General features: G+C 40.7%; 1 protein-coding gene across 28 annotated transcripts in view; it reads left to right on the top strand.

Moving 5' to 3' along the window:
- Positions 1 to 16799, top strand: part of clasp1a (cytoplasmic linker associated protein 1a) — an 83637-nt gene extending 66838 nt beyond the window's left edge. For 10 of the 28 annotated variants that reach the window (XM_019892015.1, XM_019892021.1, XM_019892005.1 and 7 more), the window contains 9 exons: positions 106 to 231; positions 2592 to 2739; positions 3548 to 3794; positions 5621 to 5662; positions 6826 to 7016; positions 7819 to 7947; positions 9254 to 9460; positions 10712 to 10828; positions 16188 to 16792. In XM_019892015.1, the coding sequence (XP_019747574.1) occupies positions 106 to 231; positions 2592 to 2739; positions 3548 to 3794; positions 5621 to 5662; positions 6826 to 7016; positions 7819 to 7947; positions 9254 to 9460; positions 10712 to 10828; positions 16188 to 16274 (1294 nt within the window). In that variant the 3' untranslated portion in view covers positions 16275 to 16792. Of the gene's footprint in view, positions 1 to 105; positions 232 to 2591; positions 2740 to 3547; positions 3795 to 5620; positions 5663 to 6825; positions 7017 to 7818; positions 7948 to 9253; positions 9461 to 10711; positions 10829 to 16187 lie in introns of all 28 variants that reach the window. The other 18 variants (XM_019892028.1, XM_019892026.1, XM_019892024.1 and 15 more) reach the window with 6 other exon arrangements.
- The last annotated feature ends 4078 nt before the right edge of the window (positions 16800 to 20877 follow it).

Raw genomic sequence — 20877 nt, 5'->3', positions numbered from 1 at the left:
CCCACCTTGTCTTGTCTTGCGGTCTCCTCCTGTTGTTTAATTCCACCCTTCATTCTGTCACCGCCGTCTGTCCGTCCTTGCCTCCTGACCGCGCTGTGGCAACAGTCGGTTATGGGGTTGGGGTGTCGATGGCCTGTCAAAGCAACCCCCTGCCCCTACTCCTCTTCCTCCGCCTAACTCCACCTCTGCTGCCCCTTCTTTCAGGGTCCTGCGCAGAGCACACTCACCCAGGTAATTTAGGTGGGATGAGAGAAAAAAAACAGATGAAGCCAGATCCACTGTCATCTAGCATCTCAATAGTTTGCTGATTGTATGTCACATGTGACACAAAGACATGACTTCATTTCTGTAGATCATTTATTTTTCTGTGTGAAAAAGGCATTGTAGACGATGGGCCTGATTTACTAAGATCTCAAAAAATGGATGCTAAATAACGCGTTTGTCTGTCAGGTTGCGCACGTTGTTGGTTGTAGTGTTGTGCATGAATTAATTCCGATTCCAAATCGCAGGCACCGAATTCACCTGCTCTAACAGATTACAGGCGCTGTTGTCAACATATGTAAAAAAATAAACGCACCTGCCTTTCAGACACTCATTTGAAGACATAAAAACAGCCAGTGAAATTTGTCTCATTTTTTCTCAATCACATTATGCGTGCTGAATTCATCATCAAGTCAAATTTGTATGTAACCAGGTGAACCATACTTAGACTTTTGTAGCGAAGGCTGCCTTTTTTAACAAATGTAGCACTGTCACTTTAAGAGCACGCTTGATAAAAACAAGCGGGTCATCAGAAGGTGATAGCTTTTGCAAGTCGCAGACTTAGGGGTGCTGAGAAGAATGATCAGAACTATAGCAGTATGAAGCTTGAACTCCTAGCACTGAAGTGGGCAGTTACTGAAAAGTTTAGGAGTTACCTACTTGGGTCCAAGTTTACGGTCATCACAGATAATAACCCTCTGTGTCACCTCCAGACTGCCCAATTAGGAGCAACTCAACAGCGCCGGGTGGCTCAGCTAGCAATATTTGATTTTGATGTAAAGTATCGTCCTGGCAGATCTAATACTGTAGCTGATGCCCTTTCTCGTCGACCGGTGAATGATGAGCCAGAACCGACCAGTGAAAATGGTAGTGTAGCAATTTCAGCTTACTGAGGACAGGGACGGTTTTAGAACCAGAGTTAGTTCGGCAGGAGTTGAGCTCGGTATGATCAGGCAGCTGCAGGCGTCAGAGGCCAATGAGACAGTAAATGATGAAGCTGTTCAAGATAATACCCCCACACTGCCTGGATATTCTAAGGAAGTACTTCAAGGATTTCAGGCTGCCGACCCGACTCTCAAAGTGGTGCGAGGCTTTTGGAGCCATCAGAGAAAACCATCTTATCAAGAAAGAATGGGCCTTTCAAAACCAGTGCGTGCTCTGCTAAAACAGTGGCCCTCAGAGAGAGAGATGGACTCTTGTACGGAGTGATTAATGATGTTCACCTGGGAGAATGCTCCCAGTTGTTACTACCCGCCTGTCTCAAAGACAAAGTTCTCAGAAGCGTCCATGACCAGATGGGACATCAGGGTATAGCGAACATTAGGTCTGCTGCGGCAAAGGTGTTTCTGGGGAGACATGCATGAAGAAGTTGAGCAGTGGATAAAGAAGTGCCAGAGATGTGTTTTGACCAAAATGCCACAGCCAAAGATTTGGGCCCCTCAAACTCCATTTTTGGTGACTCGGCCACTTGAGGTCGTTGCTGTGGATTTCACGGCACTGGAACGTGCAACAGATGGGCGTGAAAGTGTGCTCGTGATAACGGATGTATTCACGAAGTTCAGTCAGGCAATCGCTGTTCGAGATCAAAAGGCAGATACTACTGCGAAAGTCATCCTGAGAGAGTGGTTTCTCAAGTATGGTGTGCCAGAAGAGGAAGTGTGTCCTCTCAACACACTGGATTGTAATGAATAGTTGGTCTGCACTTTTAGGTTTCATGGAATGTTGTGGCTTGGAAATAATGTATTTTTATTTCCCTTTCCCTATCAAGCAAGCCACTGCTGTTGTTTATTATGGTGTAATTGCCTTTAATCTGTTAGATACTTTTCTTTGATCTCTTAGAGCCTTTTTCAAACTCTTTTAAAATTCAGTTAACATCTCAGTCTTTCATCTTAATGCTGTACAAATTTGTATTGTTCAGTCGGGAATAAAGCCCACATAAAAATTATTTTGTGTTCAGTCCAGTCTTTCCAAAGACCCGGCTACATGTATACAACTCGGCAATCCCGGTTGCTCTTGGGCTGTATATCAGCTCCCACGTGCGTTTGCGTGTACGCTCAAGTTTGCGCTTGTTTTTACGTTGGCAAACCTTTTGTAAATCAGGCCCCTCTATACACCAGGATTAACCCACCTCACTTTTGGAAAACTAACAATTTCAAGCTTTAACCCTTTCATGCACCGATAATGATAACCTGTAACCTGACAATATGATACGCTATCCACTGTAGTAACTGCTGTCCCCGAAAGGGTTAACATAATTATTTGTTTGATGAGAAAACATCAACAGATTACCTGTCATTTTAATACTTTTTTTTTGTCTGATTTTGTATTAGCGTGATGGAGTATGACACTGAGAACATGAACTCGGAGGACATTTACAGCTCACTCCGTGGCGTGACTGAAGCCATCCAAAGCTTTAGCTACCGGAGCCAGGAGGACCTCAATGAGTCAGTCAGACGAGACGGCAAGCGAGATGATGCAGTGAGTGATAATATTTGGAACAGGAAAATAATCTTTCATTGTTTTTTTTAATCGGAATGAAAACAACAGCTTTACCATGGTTACTCCAATTCTAATCGTTTGCATTTGTATGCACTACAGAATGTTTTTTTTTTTTTTTTTTCATAGTCATTGCAATGATTTAAGTCATGAAAGACGATGTCCTCTCATACCTTTTTAATCACTGGTTGTTAACCATCAAAAGACTGCCACCCTTTTCAGTGGCTTTAATGACACTTCACAGATCATTTTGCATAACGTTGTATGAAGATTTTCTAGTATCACATTCTCCATTACAAGGTATTTGAAAAGTAACTTCCGGTTTTAAAATACTTATTTTTTTCTTTTGCATTTATTTTTTCTTACATTTTTGCATGCGTTTTTTAATATATGAGCATTTAAGTAATGGAGTGGTGTGGGATGTTTTCAGATAAGGTTGAAGGTTAATTTATTCTTTGCGATACCATGAATGCCAAAAGGTACCTTACCTCGATGTATGATGTTGGTGAAAGATTGACGGTTTGATTTTCATGCACATTGAGGCCCTTACACAGTTTGCTCCGGTTCTTCGTGTCGTGTGCGCTTCAGTGCTCACGACCCTTAAGATGGATGGTTTGTATGAGTGGTCATGAATCCCAGGCAGGTCCAGAAGTTGGTAGCAACTTCTACGATATGTAAGCAGTACAGTATACGCAAGTTGGGTTTACTGAAATGACTAATGAAGAATGAATTGATGTATAACATTTTAACATGCTCTCTTGTCTTCACTCCTCGTGTGGTGCTTTTATAGGCTGGGAGAGACGGAGTGGCATCAACGCCTGCTTCTGACGCTCGCTTGGGCTTTGATGTACCGGAAGGGGGTCGAACTGCTTTGGACAACAAAACTTCACTGCTCAATACGCCATCACCGCGCTCCTTCTCCGGGCCACGAAGTCGGGAGTTTGCTCCTTACAGTCACGGAGAAACAATCTGTACCTATGACAAGAGTGCCCTTAAGGAGGCTGTTTTCGATGATGATGTGGAGCAATTTCGTGACTGTGAGTTCATTTTATTGTTTTTTATATATATATGTATATATGTGTGTGTGTGTGTGTGTGTGTGTGTGTGTGTGTGTGTGTGTGTGTGTGTATATCTCAGTGGTTCTTAATCTTGTTAGAGGTACTGAACCCAACCAGTTCATATGCACGTTCACCAAACCATTTATTAGTGAAAAATAAAAATGATTTTTTACAAATTAAACACATTTAAAAAAAACACATTTATTAAAAACAAAAAAGTAAATACAATTACATGGCATAACTTTAGTTTTTTTAAATTGTATGACGTGCTATCACGAGACTACTGAGCGAACTTAATTTCCCGCAGCACTGATTGGACAAGCAATGTAATGTGATCATCTGCAGTCAGCGATGGCCAAGTGGGTGTGTCATAACTAATTGACATCTTGAGTCGTGTATGTCTTAACCTCCACGGCAGAGGATCCGTCGAACCCCTGAGACCAATTCACCGAACCCCTAGGGTTCGATCGAACCCAGGTTAAGAACCACTGAGAGAACAGTTTTAGGCTACCCCAAGCTTTGCAGATTTAATTATTATTTTTCTTATAAAGGAACATTGCAGCCTCCTGAATAATTATGGAACCTTCCTTCTGTTAGTCATCATCCGTAAACCATAAAGCAAGCTGCTAACTAGAAACGGACGAACAAACACGCATGCAAACCCTCTTCATCAACAGTTCATCCTTAATTAGGATCTGCGTTCCATTGAGTGGCATTCTAGTTGCAGCCACCAAGTGTCCAGTAAGAAAATTCATACATCTATCCATCTATCCATCATTTTAAACATTATAATGTAATTAAGTTATGTGTAAAAAAAACAATGATTTCATTAGTTCATGAAGCACTGACTTGTTGGGTGAACTCCCATTCACCTTCTGCTAAGGGTGTGGAGCTGGTCCACCTCCAGAAGGAAAACCACACTGCTGCTCCTGAAACTGAGAGTTCCTGATGGTCCTCCTCAGAATCCTTAAATAGACCTTATCAAGGAGGCACACTCTCCTTGATGTACATGCAGTGTTGCATTGTCACCAAGTCAGTCCCACAACATCCAGGGCCGTTTAGACCACCTGACAGATCTCATCCACCCTTGAGATGCTCTGCCACCAAGGTGCGACCCAACCCCAGACACTGCTTCGACAAGACATGTCAGTGGAACTGAGGAGATCTCTGAAGTATTTTCCCCACCGACCCACAACATTCCGAGTCGAGGTCAGCAGCACCCCATCCCTACTTCACACAGTCTTGGTAGCACCCGGGGTCCCTCTCCTAAGATGCCGGATGGAGAACTAAAATTTCCTCGGAGCCATGTAGAAGCAACAGGTCGGGGATTATTGCCGCGACAGGCATTCACCACCTTGACGACCTCAACAATGGATATTCAAGAGTCGTCGTACTTTTAATGACGTGAAGCACATTGAAATGCACAATATAAATAAAGCTGTCTTGCCTGGCCTCACCTTGCCATAAAGCTCCGGCAACTTGGCTCATAGGAACAGTGGGACACACAAAGCCTTCTCAAGAGGCGTGAATATGAATTCAGTTCTTCGGGAAAAGCAACAATTAAAAGCATGCAAACATTTCTCTTTGTTTGAGCCAAAGTGAGGTGGGAAAATGGCGAATGCATGTGTTATCATCAGAATGGTACCACCTCTGCCTCAATTTGAGATAAGATAAACTCCAAATGTGGAATAGCATTTACTACTGCTCCTTTGTTGTCACACACAATCAAACATTTGTGTTTGTTGTCATCAGAATCTGTTTCCCATCCCCCACCTTCATGTCTCCTTCACTACTCTCCCCTTTAGGCCGACGTAAAGAAAGTGGTGAAAACACGATGATGCTCTCTGGTAAAGATTCCGTCGCTGTCTGACTCACAGCTAGATGACTAAACTGTCTTCATTCCTTTCGCTTTTTGCCTGAGTTTGCACTTGCTCATCTTCCTTAACTGCAATCCCTTCCTTTGTTCTCTCTGCTTGTGAGATTATGACCATGTCTTCACTTTACTTATGGTCAGAGGTGGCTCTCCTGTTAGACAATACAGGCAAACGCTATGAGAACTGCAGCCTCCAGGAGACGCCTCAAAATCATGGGGGGGGATGCACCTTCAGTATAATCGTCAAGTCAAAGAAATGGGTATCATTAGTTGCATGTTTTATAGCTGTTCCAATTAACATAAAAGTGGATTAATGTGTTTACCTCACACAAATATTGTTGTATCTTACGAAAATGTTCAAAGTAGTGAGTCAGATTTGTGATGATGTAATTTTTCTTCCACTTATTGGCATTAGCGTTTCATCATGGTGACAATTAGAGTACAGTTTTCTTTTCAAATTAAGAGTAGTTTAATTCGAACACAAAGCAATATTATTATTGTTATTATTATCTTTAATATTGCAAAATTGTGGTAGGAATGCCTTTCCGCATTGTCGTATGTCTTTTTGTTAAATTTTAACCAAATGCACATTGTCATTAGTGACACAGCTGTCCGCAAAACGATTAAATCGTTGATGTTACATGAGCGATCTTCTTCTAAAGAGCAAGTGACTTGGAGTCACTCAAAGTGACAAGATGGGCAGATGCTCAGGTCTTGGCTTTCAAAGAGATCTGGGAGTGTCCACGCAGACCCCTTTGATAGCGATCGCAACTTAGCTCAGTGCTAGATGCAAACCTCATGCATTCCCCTCTCAAAACAATGAAAAGGTGGTGGTGCTTCACAGTCCAAATGACTCTTCCACTGTTCTCCTGTTTAAACATATTGTATGTTGTTTGCAGTGCAGTGCAATGCCTTACTGAGAGTAAGTCATACGTTGAAGTGTCTGTTGCACCCAGATTGGAATTTCCCAAGGACATGGCTTTTCAAATAAGGGACATGCATTTATCATCAATTGCTTAACTCATTATTAACATGATCATTTTGACACCCCTAATACTAGATGATCTGTTATTCTATTTTAAGGTACAACTCTTACGATAACATTTTGTTTTACTGTCATTCTCTCGTGGTGTACAGTTGGTCAGGACAACTCTGACATGGTTGCCGACCTGCTTAAGGAGTTGTCCAATCACAATGAGCGCTCTGAGGAACGTAAAGGTGCCCTGGTGGAGCTTCTGAAGATCACGAGAGAAGACAGCCTGGCTGTGTGGGATGAACATTTTAAAACTATACTTCTCCTCCTGCTGGAGACACTCAGCGATAAAGATGTAAGTAACCTAATGTTTTATTCTTATGACGCCATTTTGAGGTCACTTAGCAGCAATTATTCTCCCTTGAATCGTGCACCTCGAGGGTCCGAATTTAACCCTTTCATGCAGCCTGTAACCTGATAACATGATCCTCGCTGTCCACTGTAGTAACCGCTGTGCCTGAAAGGGTTAAATAAAGAAGTCTTAACTCCTCATGACACAATTGAGTTGATCTACTCATTCAAATAAAACATAAAGCATCTTCCCTAGTTCTCGTTAGCCTTACAAATGTTTGATGTGAAGAAGAGGACTTTTAAGAGATTTAGGAATACTCTGACGCACAGGATAAGAATTAAGGAGAAGATATTGTCTGTGCTCCTGAGACTATATTCTCCAGGGAATTGGTAACAATGACTTATTGAAACTTTTCCTTTGTACATGTTGAATTTGAATGGAAAAAAAGTGAAAACAGCAATGCAATGAGTAAAAAAAAAAAAAAAAAAGACAAACAACTCATAAATGGTTTCAGATGTGATCATGTGCATCTCTGAAACCACATGAAAACTGAAAATAATGAAAGTTAGAAATATGTTACTATATACAGTACATTCATTTGCAATAAGATCATGATTTCAATTGAGCTGTCTTGTCCTTCATCAGTGGCTTTGAGCAATGGTTTTGGAACACTCTTAAGCCAAGCTTTCAGAATTACCTTTGGGATCAGTAAAGTATCAAACTGAACGCTCATAACTATTGTTTTTTAGACTGTTCTTTGTACTTTTTAAAGAAGGTGAATATTTCTATTTTCTGTTTCTGCTAGCATACTATTCGAGCCTTGGCGCTGCGCGTGCTGAAAGAAATATTAAAGAATCAACCAGCCCGTTTCAAGAACTACGCGGAGCTAACCATCATGAAGACCCTCGAGGCCCACAAAGATTCTCACAAAGAGGTACATTGCCCCACACAGAATGTGTCATGAAATATGATTAGCTCTAACCTTTCTTCGTACATCTCTTAGGAAAGTAGCAACACATTTGAAATGTTTAGCCAAACCCCAATTACATAGAACGTTAGTCTCTGTTTGTATTTATGTACAATTAAAAAGAAAAAAAAAAAACACCATAGAAAAAAATAATCCAACACACAAAGAGACAAAAACATCCATCAATCCATGCATTCATTTTCTAATCCATTTATCCTCACGAGGGTCGTGGATGTGCTGGAGCCTATCCCAGCTGTCTTCGGGCAGTAGGCGGGGGAAACCTTTAACTGGTCGCCAGCAAATCGGAGGGCACACTTAGACAAACAACCATTCACACTCACACTCACACCTAGGGACAATTTCGAGCGTTCCATTAACCTGCCATTCATGTTTTTGGAATATGGGAGGAAACCGGAGTACCCGGGGAAAAACCACGCAGGCACGGGGAGAACAGACAAACTCCGCACAGGAAGGCCGGTCCTAGAATCGAACCCAGCACCTGTGCACTGTGAGGCCTACACACTAACCAGTCGACCACCGGGCCGCCTGGCCAAAACAATGCACAAACAAAAAACGCTTGCAAAAGACAAGGTTCAATGGGAACACTGAGAATATACAAAATACCAAGTACCGAGTCCAATTACACGAAAACAGGGATGAAGAGCAATAATAAAATTACGAAAATACATACCAAAAAGGATCTATGAACAAATCGAAAGCAACTACAAATAGTATCGAGAAGTCTAGAAAATAACACTTTGAGCACAAGAGCAAGCAAGGTCAATTAACTGACAAAAGCCTTGGCAACTTGGCAGTTCTTAAATACTAAGCCAGGCTTGATTGGAAACATGGAACAAGTGCACCTGCTGGAGCTGAAACACAAACAAACACACAGAACATGACACATGAACAGTTATAATGTATTTTCATTCTAATTAAAATCTACCCCGATGGCCCAGTCAAAATTTACCTTTTAGAATGCGCTTCAGCCCTGTCATCTATACATGTACATACTGTATGTGTGTATGTACCTAGATGCTCAAACGTTGAGCGACTAGCATTGGGCCACTTCACCCATTTGGTTGGCCATGCTTGGATCTCTAACTGAGCAGCCGCGCAAACTGTACTTCTCAGTATTCATGACCATGCCGTGGTAAAGGAACTAATCTCCGGTGCCCCCTCAAATGACCAAAAATGGCATCAAGAGGATTGTGCGTAATATACGGACAAAGATGACGTCTTTCTTTTACTGTTTTTTTAATGTGATTTTCAGGTGGTGCGTGCAGCTGAAGAAGCCGCGTCAACACTGGCTGGATCCATCCATCCAGAACAATGTGTCAAGGTGCTGTGCCCAATAGTACAGACAGCGGATTACCCAATCAACCTGGCTGCCATCAAGATGGAAACCAAAGTCATTGAGCGCATTGCTAAGGACTCTCTAATACAGTTGCTGGTGGACATCATCCCAGGACTCTTGCAGGTTAGAGAGAGAGAGAGAGAGAGAGAGAGAGAGAGAGAGAGAGAGAGAGATATCTCTATTTTTTTTTTTTTTTTTGCATCGAAGTGCCCATCTTAGTCAGCCGTTTCCTGTCTTGCTGTCGTGTGAATGACACTGAGTTGGCACTCAAGTTTTTTGCCACCTGCCAATGGTCTATCAAAAGAGAAGCTTACGTGGTAACCTAACGCCACCAGCATTGACCAGTGGGTGAATTTTCTCACTTGTGCTGAAAACAATTGTCTTTGACGGGCCACACATCAAGTGATGGCAACTTCTGTTTGAAAGGCACATAGAAAGAAAGGGTTTACTGTCACACCTTGAGTCACATATTTACCAGGAAATGCGGTTTGAAAATGGCATTTACTCAGCAAAGAACTCAGCATTGGCCTCTCACATTTTTGTCATGAGAGTTTTGCTCATCTTGCAGAACCTTTTGGAAAATGATGCAAGCAAAAAAACCCAAAACAAAATATATTTTCAAACAACTACAAAGCGGTCCAGTATTGACAGCTTCAAATAATCTAATTTATTTGGTGTTTTTTTTTAATGAAATTTGAAAGGCTAATGATGATGTTGAAGTGTATAAACGCTTTAAAAAAATCAGAAATATGCATAGTTAAGAAAATGTCTGTTAGGATTTTTTTGTTTGTCCTATTTTGTGTACTATATTTTCTGCACTGCAAGGCACTTTGGAGTATGTGAATGGCCTATTTTTTAAAACTGTTTTCATATATAGAGCACACCGCATTATAAGGTGCATAGAATAGAAGCTCCAATAGTGGTTGCGGTTTCGGTATGCATCCACTAGATGGAGCTATGCCCAAGGGAATTCAATCCAACACAAAACAGCTTTATTTATATCCAGCTTTCACAACCGATGCAGCTGTAACAAAGTGCTTTTCAGAACATTTAAAATACTACGTCCAAGAAATCAGAATATTGATCCATATACAGTATAAGGCGCATCGGATGATAAGGCGCACTGTCAGCGTTTGAGAAATTTGAATGCTTTTAAGTGTGCCTTATAGTTCGGAAAATAAGGTCGCTGTCTTGATGCATGCTCCAAGTATTTTGAGCACAGCAGAGAGGCAATACAATATTTTGACTGAAGGAATTCTTTTTCCCCTAGAAATGTTTGTATATCTTTCATAACTTCCCACAGTCTTAGTTGTCCTTGTTGTAATGTATTTGTACGGCGTGGCGCTACTGCCTGATACCTATGTGTCATTGCAGGGCTATGACAACACAGAGAGCAGCGTTCGCAAGGCCAGCGTCTTCTGTCTGGTGGCTATATACTCCGTAATTGGAGAGGAGCTCAAACCCCACTTGGCACAGCTCACTGGCAGCAAGGTACTGACCACTACCAGAGACTGTTTACGTGGACGTCAGTGTTGGGTAGTGCATTTCGGACCTGGGCCTTCATCGGTCCACACTTAAGTGACCTAATCCACCTCTCAATACCACCACTATCAAATTGTTTTACAAAATGCAGTAATGCATGATACAGTAGAACTCCTCTACAAAGAAATCATGTTTGGAGCCAGAAATATTTCAAAACAGGGGACTTTTCACGATAGCAAATTTGATCTCAGACGTAAACACAAACGCACACAAAAAACGTATATGTGTACTTTTAAATTTTATTCCAATAGCGCATAAGTATGAGCATACACTTATTTGACACTTCATATAGCCAGCGTAGAAAGAAAAAAAGGGAAAGAAATTGCAACATTTACCATCAGCATTCACTTTCACTTCCATTAATTTCTTGCACGTCTTTTACTTTTTTGCTTCCTCCATCTTTCATCTTTATTACTTTTTTCCTGTCTTCAAGCATTAAAGCTTTTCTTTTCTTAACTCCTTGTGAAGAGCCTTGGTCTACAAAGGTCCGTTTTGTAGCCATTTTCTACCAAGCAATGCAACGTTAGTGCTGTGTCTGAAACTACTCGTGAAATTTCTAGCCATGTGCTAACAATAACAAATACTTTCTGTCCTACTGTGCATGTGTAAACCATTTGGATTAGACTTTTGCGGTTGGATTAGACTTTTGCGGAAGGATTGTTTTCGTTGTAGTGAACCTCATTGCGAGGCAAGGGTGGAGAAAAGGATGTCATATTACGCAACAGGGGGTCTTTTCGTTGTAGGGGTAGGCAGAAAACATGGAATGGCTTAAATGCATGACGATTTTTTTCACACTAGGGGGTATTTTCGCACATGTAGGTTTCGTTGTAGAGGAGTTTCACTGTATTATAGCAAAACCTTTTGCTCATTTCAGATGAATGCTATTATTACCAAAGCAACAAAGATATTAGCCCTTTATCTTCCAGTAAATTGTCCACACACAATTATCGACACCACAATATTATTTGGAGCAGTTCACAATCAATATTTTCCTCATAACATGACAAATACATAAAAACTGGCAATCAGTTCAGCGTGTACGCCGCCTACTGTCCGGAATCAGCTGGCATAGGCTCCCACACGCCTGTGACCCAATTGAGGATAAACATCACTCGTGTTCGTCACGAGACAAAAGGTGCAATCAAAGACCGCTTTTACACAGTAGGGCCTTACAAAACTGACAGGAAAAAAAAAATCCATCATGGATTAAAACGTTAATACTGTCTCTTCTACATTATAAGACACACCTTCAATGAATGGTCTATATTAATTAAAACTGTTTTCATATATATGGTGCACCGCATTATAAGGCACATAGAATAGAAGCTACAGTAGTGGCTGCATTTGCACTATGCATCCACTTGATGGAGCTACCCTAACAGGAATACAATACATTACAGCTTTATTCATATAGCACTTTCACAACTGCTGCAGCTGTAACAAAGCGTTTTACAGAACATTTAAAATACCGTAAAAATCCGGGCTACAGACCGCACCTAATTAAGAGCCGCATGCTCAGATTTATTAAGAAAAATCAATTTTGTAATTATATGCGCCGCACCATATTATAAACCGCTGGCCAATGAGTAGGCGGGGGTTTGCTTCTGCGTCCCTGCCGCCTGGTGCGCCTCCAGGTGAGGCTGCGGACGCGGTCCCCCGCTGAACCCCCGCAGAAAAAAAAATGCAACATTTCTTAAGGTTAAAATAATCTAATTTTTATGAGCATGATAAATGCATTTGCACAACGAAATTACGCTGAAACACATCAGAGGCCAGACAAAAAGAGATCTTGATGCGCATTTGCGTAATTACGAGGAGAAATACTACAACCCACTAGGCTTTAAATAGAATAATGCAAATCATATAAATGGGAAAAAATTTGAAATTATTTCTTTAGTCAGCCGCTTAAAAATGATCATTGGTGGCAGCTTTAGGCCTGATGCTGCACAGCTCAAAACACAGGTAAAATGTGTTCTCTCGTGGCCGCTTGTTTTCAGTATGGCGGAGGCGTCACCTTTTTTATTTACAGTCCGAGTGAGAGGCAAATCAAATGTCAGAGGGACTTCGTCCATATTTATTATTTCATCTGGGCTGATGGAATTCTCCGCTAATCTTTGTGTGAATGTGCGGAACGAAGCAAGTTTGTCCTCATAATTGGGAGGGAGCTGCTGACACAATGTCATGCGTGCCCTAATAGACAGGCCTTTCCGTTTCATGAATCTATAACACCACAACGGCCCACCTTTAAAACCTTCAATGTTCATCTCGGTAGCGATAGCTTTAGCCTTCAGTCTGATTTGTACAGTGGAAACACCGCGGCCGCCTGCTCTTTGAGTGTGAACCCAGTCCTCCAGAAAGTTTTCAAGCTCAGGCCATCTGCAATGGTTACCTCTGAAAGCTTTGGTTGTCTTTTTACACTGGCTCAGTTCTTCTTGCCGGAGCCTCCACCTTCGCATCATCGACTCGTCTATGCCAAGATTACGGGCAGCAGCTCGATTTCCTTCTTTAACTGCCAGAGTGGTCGCTTTTACCATATTTTCACAACTATAAGTCGCCATTAAAAGTCTTAAATTTTCTCCAAAATGGACAGGACGCCTTATAATGCGGTGCGTGTTATGTATGCGCCGAGTTCCAAAGCCTGACTAAGAGCCCCCCTGGCGGACACGCTGTTTATATAGAGAAAAGGTGGACGTGAGTGACGACAGGCATGCGGAAGTCGGCCAATGAGTGAAGGGTGGGCGTGTAAGAGGACGCTAAAGGCACGCCCCTAGCAGGTACCAGTCGCCAATGAGTGAAGGGTAGGCGCGTAAGAGGACGCTAAAGGCACACCCCTAGCAGGTACCAGTCGCGTGAGTACATAGTAAAATGGATAAAGTACAACCGAACTCAGTTTTGCTTCCGTTGCCTTTTTAAAAATGTGTTTTTAGCGTGTGTCCGTATGTCTTAGCTGCTACCGTATGCTTTAAGCTAACATACCTGGTATTTTTTAGCGTGAATGCATGCTCCCGAATGCTTCAAGCTGACGTGTTTTTAGCGTGCGTGCATGCATGCCGTGTGTTTAAGCTGGCGTATGTTTTACCATGCCTGGCTGCGCCCAATAATACAGTGCGTTTTGTGTATGTGTCAAATACAGAAATAGCCCCCGTTACTGAGACTGCGCCCAACAATACGGTGCGCCGAATGGTCGTGAAAATACGGTAGTCTAAAAGCTGCATCATATGCTTTTCGTCTGGTATTCTCCATGTTGATCAGGGTTAGAAGAAAGACTGAAATAAGGAAGTTGTGATTACCGGTAATCATACAATTTCATTGGACCCCTATACTACTCATTCATTTTATTGGTCGACTGTTGCCGGGTAACACATTTTCCCCGTTCCGGCGAAAAGAGCGGAAGTTGTGATTCGTCATACAATCTCATTGGACCTCAGTGAAAGACTCATTCATTTTATTGGTCCATGTTTTTCCCGCGATGGAAAAAAAAATAAAAAAGCCGCTTCATTTTACACGCCGCAGTGTTGAAAGTGTGGAAAAAAAGTAGCGGCTTGTAATCCGGAATTTACGGTACTTGGTCCAAGAATTCAGAATATTGATCCTTATATAAGGTGCGTCGGATAACAACGCGCACTGTCAGATTTTGAGAAAATTGAATGCTTTTAGATAGGCCATCTATAGTGCGGAAAATATGATAACTACAAATAACGATGTTTGAAGTTTTTGCCATGGTACTATTTCAGTACCAGTATCAAGATACAGTGAAACTCCTCTACAACGAAATCATGTTTGTAGCAAGAAATTTTTCACAACAGGGGGTTTTTCACTATAGCAAATTTGATCTCAGATGTAAACACACACACACACACACACACACACACACACACACACACACACACACAAAACGTATATGTGTACTCTTTATTTTTATTCCAATACTGTACGTAGTGCCCTACTAGCATACACTTATTTGATATTGTTTAACATTAACATGCAATTGTTTAATATTAATCACTCAACTTTGTCTGTTGGTTTAAAAAAGTCATTTATACTCTTTTATAAAAAAGGAAGTTTCAATATCTATAATTTCATTTCAAACTTTACTTCTATAAAATGCACTTGAAGCATAACAGTACTGTAAAGTATATGTCTACTGTATACAGTACTGTAACACCTTATGAATATGTAATTAATAAATTCAATGATACGAAACTAAGAAACAAACCCACCCAAAAATCAGTTACATTTTTTGGTTATGTTGTAAAGCAACATTCAAATTTTCTATCCATTTGTGAAAAAATAATTGATAGAAAATAAAAGTATTGATATGTTCATTTTTAGCTGATTTAAATTGGAATTTAAATCAATGCTTTTTGCAATCAAACAATCCTAATCCCAAAGACACTTCATACTATATAGTACTGTATAGCCAATGTACAGTTGTGCACAAAGAGAAAAAAAGGGAAAGAAATTGCAAAATTTACGATCAGCATTCACTTTCACTTACATCAATTTCTTGGATAATGTCTTTTATTTTGCTTCCTCTGTCTTTCATTTTGATCACTTTTACCCTCTCTTCCAGCGTCAGAGCTCTTGTCTTAGCTGCTTGGCATCCAAAGGTCCGTTTTGTAGCCATTTTAGCAATGCAACGAAATACTTCCTGGACTACTGCACACGTGTTAACCAGTGTGGTGGGTTGCAGTTTTGGAGCGAAGCAGTAGGAATCGCTGTTGACTGAGGTTGGATTAGTCTTTTGCAGAAGGCTTGTTTTCGTTGTATTAAATCTCATCGCAAGGCAAGACCAGAGAAAAAGATTTCGTATAACGGAACAGGGGGATTTTTCATTGTAGGCGGAGCAGAAAAGTGGGAATGGCTTTCATGCATGACAATTTTTTTAAACTCGGGTGTATTTTTGCCCATGTAGGTTTCGTTCTAGAGGAGTTTCACTGTACTTCATGGAGATATCGTAGCAAAGTAAATATTTTGGTTTCGTGACAACACCAACGTGAAACGCTTAAGAGACTTGACTTAAAAGTGTTGTGGGAGTTAACCACTGTAATTGAAGATTTAAAAAACATTAATTCATGGCTCATTTGTTTCATTTTTCCATCCGCCTAAGCTATATAACCAAAACATATATAATTTATCGTAATACAGATTCATTTAGTGCTTGTGTAACGAATAAATGGGAAGAGGATCATGGTTTGCTAAATCATTCAGCCCTAAATTGAACCCTATCTGTCTGATAAGAAAACTCTTATGAGTGTACCTTGGTGAGTTTCTGCATCAATGTGTTTTGTCTGTGTTTTTTTTGCAGATGAAATTACTGAATCTGTACATCAAGCGGGCCCAGACCACAAACAGCAATAGCAGCAGTTCCTCCGATGTCTCCTGTCACAGTTAATGGAGGGATGGTTCACTGGAAATCCTGCAGACGAACCTTGCCAACCATCTTGTGGTCCCAACGGCTTCAACCGCCACCTCCTCTTCTGGAAATCACATCATTTTATTGCAGTTTTCTCACGATTAACTGGCTTATTTTTACTCTTCCGCCCAGCGATCTTGTTCTGACAACTTTGGAATGTAGTGTGGGTGAGGAGAGAGTATTTTTATCCCTTCCCCCTCCCCCTTTGTGAATCACGTTGCGATCATTATATGAGTGTGCACCGTTCTCTCGTTTCTGCTTTAGCGATCAGATTTAGCGAAATCTATTCGGCGAATGACACGCATTAACATTTGGGTGGGATAAAAGAAAGTGAATTTATAACCAATCCTGCACTATGTAAAATAAAGAAATAAATAGTACTGTATTATAATTTCAGGTAGTATTTTAAGTAAATTCGAATCAAGAGGAGACTCTGCATTGAATGTTTTTTTTTAAATCTCATTTTAAATTGCAATTGGCTACAACCCGCTCTGTGTCAAAAAAAACTCCATTCACAAAATGCTTGCGAGGACAGGCTGTGATGTATAATGTCGTTCAATAAGAGCTCACTGTTAAGTCCTAAGAAGACTTTGAAAAAAATGTTTTTTAAATTAATGTTTTACATCCTCAAGAGCTAAAATTCTCTTTCTTCGATGGTCAGTAAAGATGAAAATGATCCTGATCATCTTGCACTGTCCAGCCATAAAGTGCAGCTGTCTGTCATATTAACAGCTGTGAAAAACTGAGCAAGCTTAAAAAATAAAAATAAAAAATCAAATGAACCATCATTTAGCTTCATTAAGCGTCACAGTTGATATCCAGTCAATAACTTATATAGATGATATCCATATTGCTATTTTTGAGTGCTTTTGTCTGGGAAGGGCGAGTAACTTGCCATCAGAGTTTCCAATACAAAAGTCTATTGCAGCACAAAGATTATACAACAAGTATGATAATGAAAGAAAACCATAATTTTGAAGTGTTTGGGGAAAAACAAAAACCCAAAAACGTTTTATGTTCAACATGCTTTTCTCAAGCTTGTTTGCGTGGCGGCTGTTGGGCTGAAGTCACTTGAGTGGCAAGACAGTTTTAAGCTTTGTAAATACTGCAAATGTCTTTTGTAGGTCCGAGTTGGGCGAGAGCAACAATCTGGCGCTGTAGCCATGTTCTTGTCATGCACACAGTAAGGTTTCTTTACGGTAACTCCAACGAGGGTCTGGCATGTATAAAAGTGTAAACTATCAGCTTACGAAAACTGTGAATCTGTTGGCGGGGGGTCGGGGGAAACCTGACCCTTGTAAAGATGCAAACAGTATTCTCCTGTATGTAACGACAGCCTCGAAGATAATCGGAAAACCCCATCACAAGTTAGTTTCTCTCGAGACTTTTAGACCACTGCTTTTTGGCATTTCTCCTGAATATAAGTTGCCTCCGTCAATCTTTTGCACGTTAGCCTGCTTTGAACTTGCGGCACGTCGTCCTTGTGCTGTGCGAAAAGCACAGTGGCTGATCAAGTGCACTTGCAACATTGTACTGCTCAGTGCTTCAATATAGGCCAGCGGCCGTTTTCGTCTCGCATTTCGTCGACGCAACATTCAGACAGATTGTTTTCATTTGAGCGTCCGGTTTGCAGCAAGGTGTCGATAGGTATGGAAAAGCTTTAAATGTTTGGAGTTCAAGTACTTTTCTTGGGTGAAATGTGATTATATCAAATACGATCCACTTTTCAAGATGGCAAAAGTGGTACCGATTTAGGATTTGAAATTAAGCTGCTGTACAAAGCCTCTACTTGATGTGCTGAGCGATTTCACTGAGAATCCCTTGCAAAGAGAGGCCCCTTCTTCTGACTCAAGTCAATGAATGTATATAATTACCCTTTCTCCACAACGCACGTTTTGTTTTAGAATCTCACATTAGTTTCGAGGTACTGAAAGTAGCCCTCATCCAGGCCAATGTCTGATACTTCTTTAGTTTGACATCTTTTTGACAGTTTAAATAATGGTCAAGTTCTTTAGTTGTCCAATGGAAAATGTGTCAAATTTGTTACTGCTGTTTCGGGGGATTTAATGAGCACTACGTCCATACACAGATGAGGCAGTATTCCGATTGCAAACAATGAACTTTTGTTTGTGTTTTGTTATTTTGCCATGCAAAATGTGTTCGCATATTTATTTTCCTTTATAATATTTGATCTTATTTTGTCAACCTCGACAAAAGGATGTTTTTGGTTCACAGCCCCCACTTGATCGACTTGCAACAATAAAAATTGTTTGCTCGGGTAATAAAACAGACTTGATGATCTGAAAATTCTCTGGCTGTTTTTTCGTGTTGCTCAACTTGCAAGCAAGTTTCTAAGCGTGCTGAACCTTGCTCGATGACTCAAACTTGGTTACCTGCAGCAGCAATGTCTGCATTGCCATTTCCAACCATGCATCCATCCTACCATTACGCTCCTTTTATTGTTGTGACACCTGCCTGGAACGGCATTTCAACATTATCCAAGTGAGAAGCAAAGCATAAATGCTTTAAAGTTTTCATTCATTTCTCAATGCGGAGAAGGCATCGCGCTGTAAAACAAACTTCCAAAAAACAAAAAATCCCCACATATATATATAGATATATATAGATATATATCTATATATATCTATATAGATATATATAGATATATATCTATATAGAGAGAGAGAGAGATTTTTTTTTAATCCATTGTCTATAAAGGTGAAAAAGCCTTTTTTGTCATGGACCAGACTGTAAAATACTAAATCATAACAGTTCACAAAGCTTGGGCCAGTCCATTTTTCGAACCGCTTTTTCCTCACAAGGGTCGCTGGGGGTGCTGGAGCCTGTCCCAGCTGTCGTTGGGCAGTAGACGGAGTACACCCTGAACCGGTTGCCAGCCAATCGCAGGGTACACAGAGACGAACAACCATCCACGCTCACACTCACACCGAGAGACAATTTAGGGTGTTCCATTAACCTGCCATGCATGTTTTTGGAATGTGGGAGGAAACCGAAGTACCCAGAGATAACCCACGCAGGCACTGGGGAAACATGCAAACTCCACACAGGAAGAACATAGCCGGAATTGAACCCTACACCTCTGCACTGTGAGGCCAACGCGCTAACCAGTTGACCACCGGGCCGGCAAATGGAGATGTGCCTTGGAATATTGTTTGCTGCCTAGGCAAAATTCCTAACCACCTACTGTAACTCCACAAGCTTTCCCCAAGGTTCTGCTCAAAGTAATGTGCTTCTTTTGTTCAGATACAGAGATAAAATTTCATACACATCGTTAAACAAAAATGTGTCACTTTTTATGTGATAAAAATTACTTATGGTGCATTGAAATTTTGGTCTCCGAACAATCCTGATGGTTTACCAACCGTCATCGTATCATATTACTTTATCGACAGGCAAAATGCGATTGAACGGGCGTGACAAATCCAGGGACAGAAAGCCAACCTTAGTTCAGGTCATTCTTGTATTGTCCAGATGAGGGCGCAGCTACTACTGAAATAAAATGCTGGATTTGGGATTGCTCCTGCTTTCTGAGTGCAGTAAATTGACGGATCAACGATTCGAATAAATCGTGACAGAATGTCGAAATAAAATGTAACACTTGGAGAACGATATAATCATGGCTGATTTTATCACTAAACAAAATACATACGATCATACTGAATTCATAAAAAAATATGTTTTTGCAGTTACGTTTGTGTTACATGCCGATGAAGTTTCAATAAATTTGTACAATGCAGAAGAATATTATCCATCCAAACCAGTAAAATGTGTGCCCCCGAAAAATGAATGGGAGGCACACTCAGTGAGAAAGTTTGAGACACTTTTTCACACTTTTTGAAGCCGTTACAGTGTCATAATTTCCTTAATTCCAAACATAATGACCAAATTTAAACACGTTTTATTTCTTTATTACAGACATTTCCGGTGACATTGGTCTTGCTGGACAAAATAATAAAAAAAAATAATAATAATTGAGGCCAACGCGCTAACCAGTTGACCACCGGGCCGGCAAATGGAGATGTGCCTTGGAATATTGTTTGCTGCCTAGGCAAAATTCCTAACCACCTACTGTAACTCCACAAGCTTTCCCCAAGGTTCTGCTCAAAGTAATGTGCTTCTTTTGTTCAGATACAGAGATAAAATTTCATACACATCGTTAAACAAAAATGTGTCACTTTTTATGTGATAAAAATTACTTATGGTGCATTGAAATTTTGGTCTCCGAACAATCCTGATGGTTTACCAACCGTCATCGTATCATATTACTTTATCGACAGGCAAAATGCGATTGAACGGGCGTGACAAATCCAGGGACAGAAAGCCAACCTTAGTTCAGGTCATTCTTGTATTGTCCAGATGAGGGCGCAGCTACTACTGAAATAAAATGCTGGATTTGGGATTGCTCCTGCTTTCTGAGTGCAGTAAATTGACGGATCAACGATTCGAATAAATCGTGACAGAATGTCGAAATAAAATGTAACACTTGGAGAACGATATAATCATGGCTGATTTTATCACTAAACAAAATACATACGATCATACTGAATTCATAAAAAAATAT

Source organism: Hippocampus comes, unplaced genomic scaffold, assembly GCF_001891065.2.
Source record: "Hippocampus comes isolate QL1 unplaced genomic scaffold, H_comes_QL1_v1.1 scaffold310, whole genome shotgun sequence".
In the NCBI taxonomy this organism is placed as follows: domain Eukaryota; kingdom Metazoa; phylum Chordata; class Actinopteri; order Syngnathiformes; family Syngnathidae; genus Hippocampus; species Hippocampus comes.
This window is presented reverse-complemented; position numbering and strand designations above follow the sequence as displayed.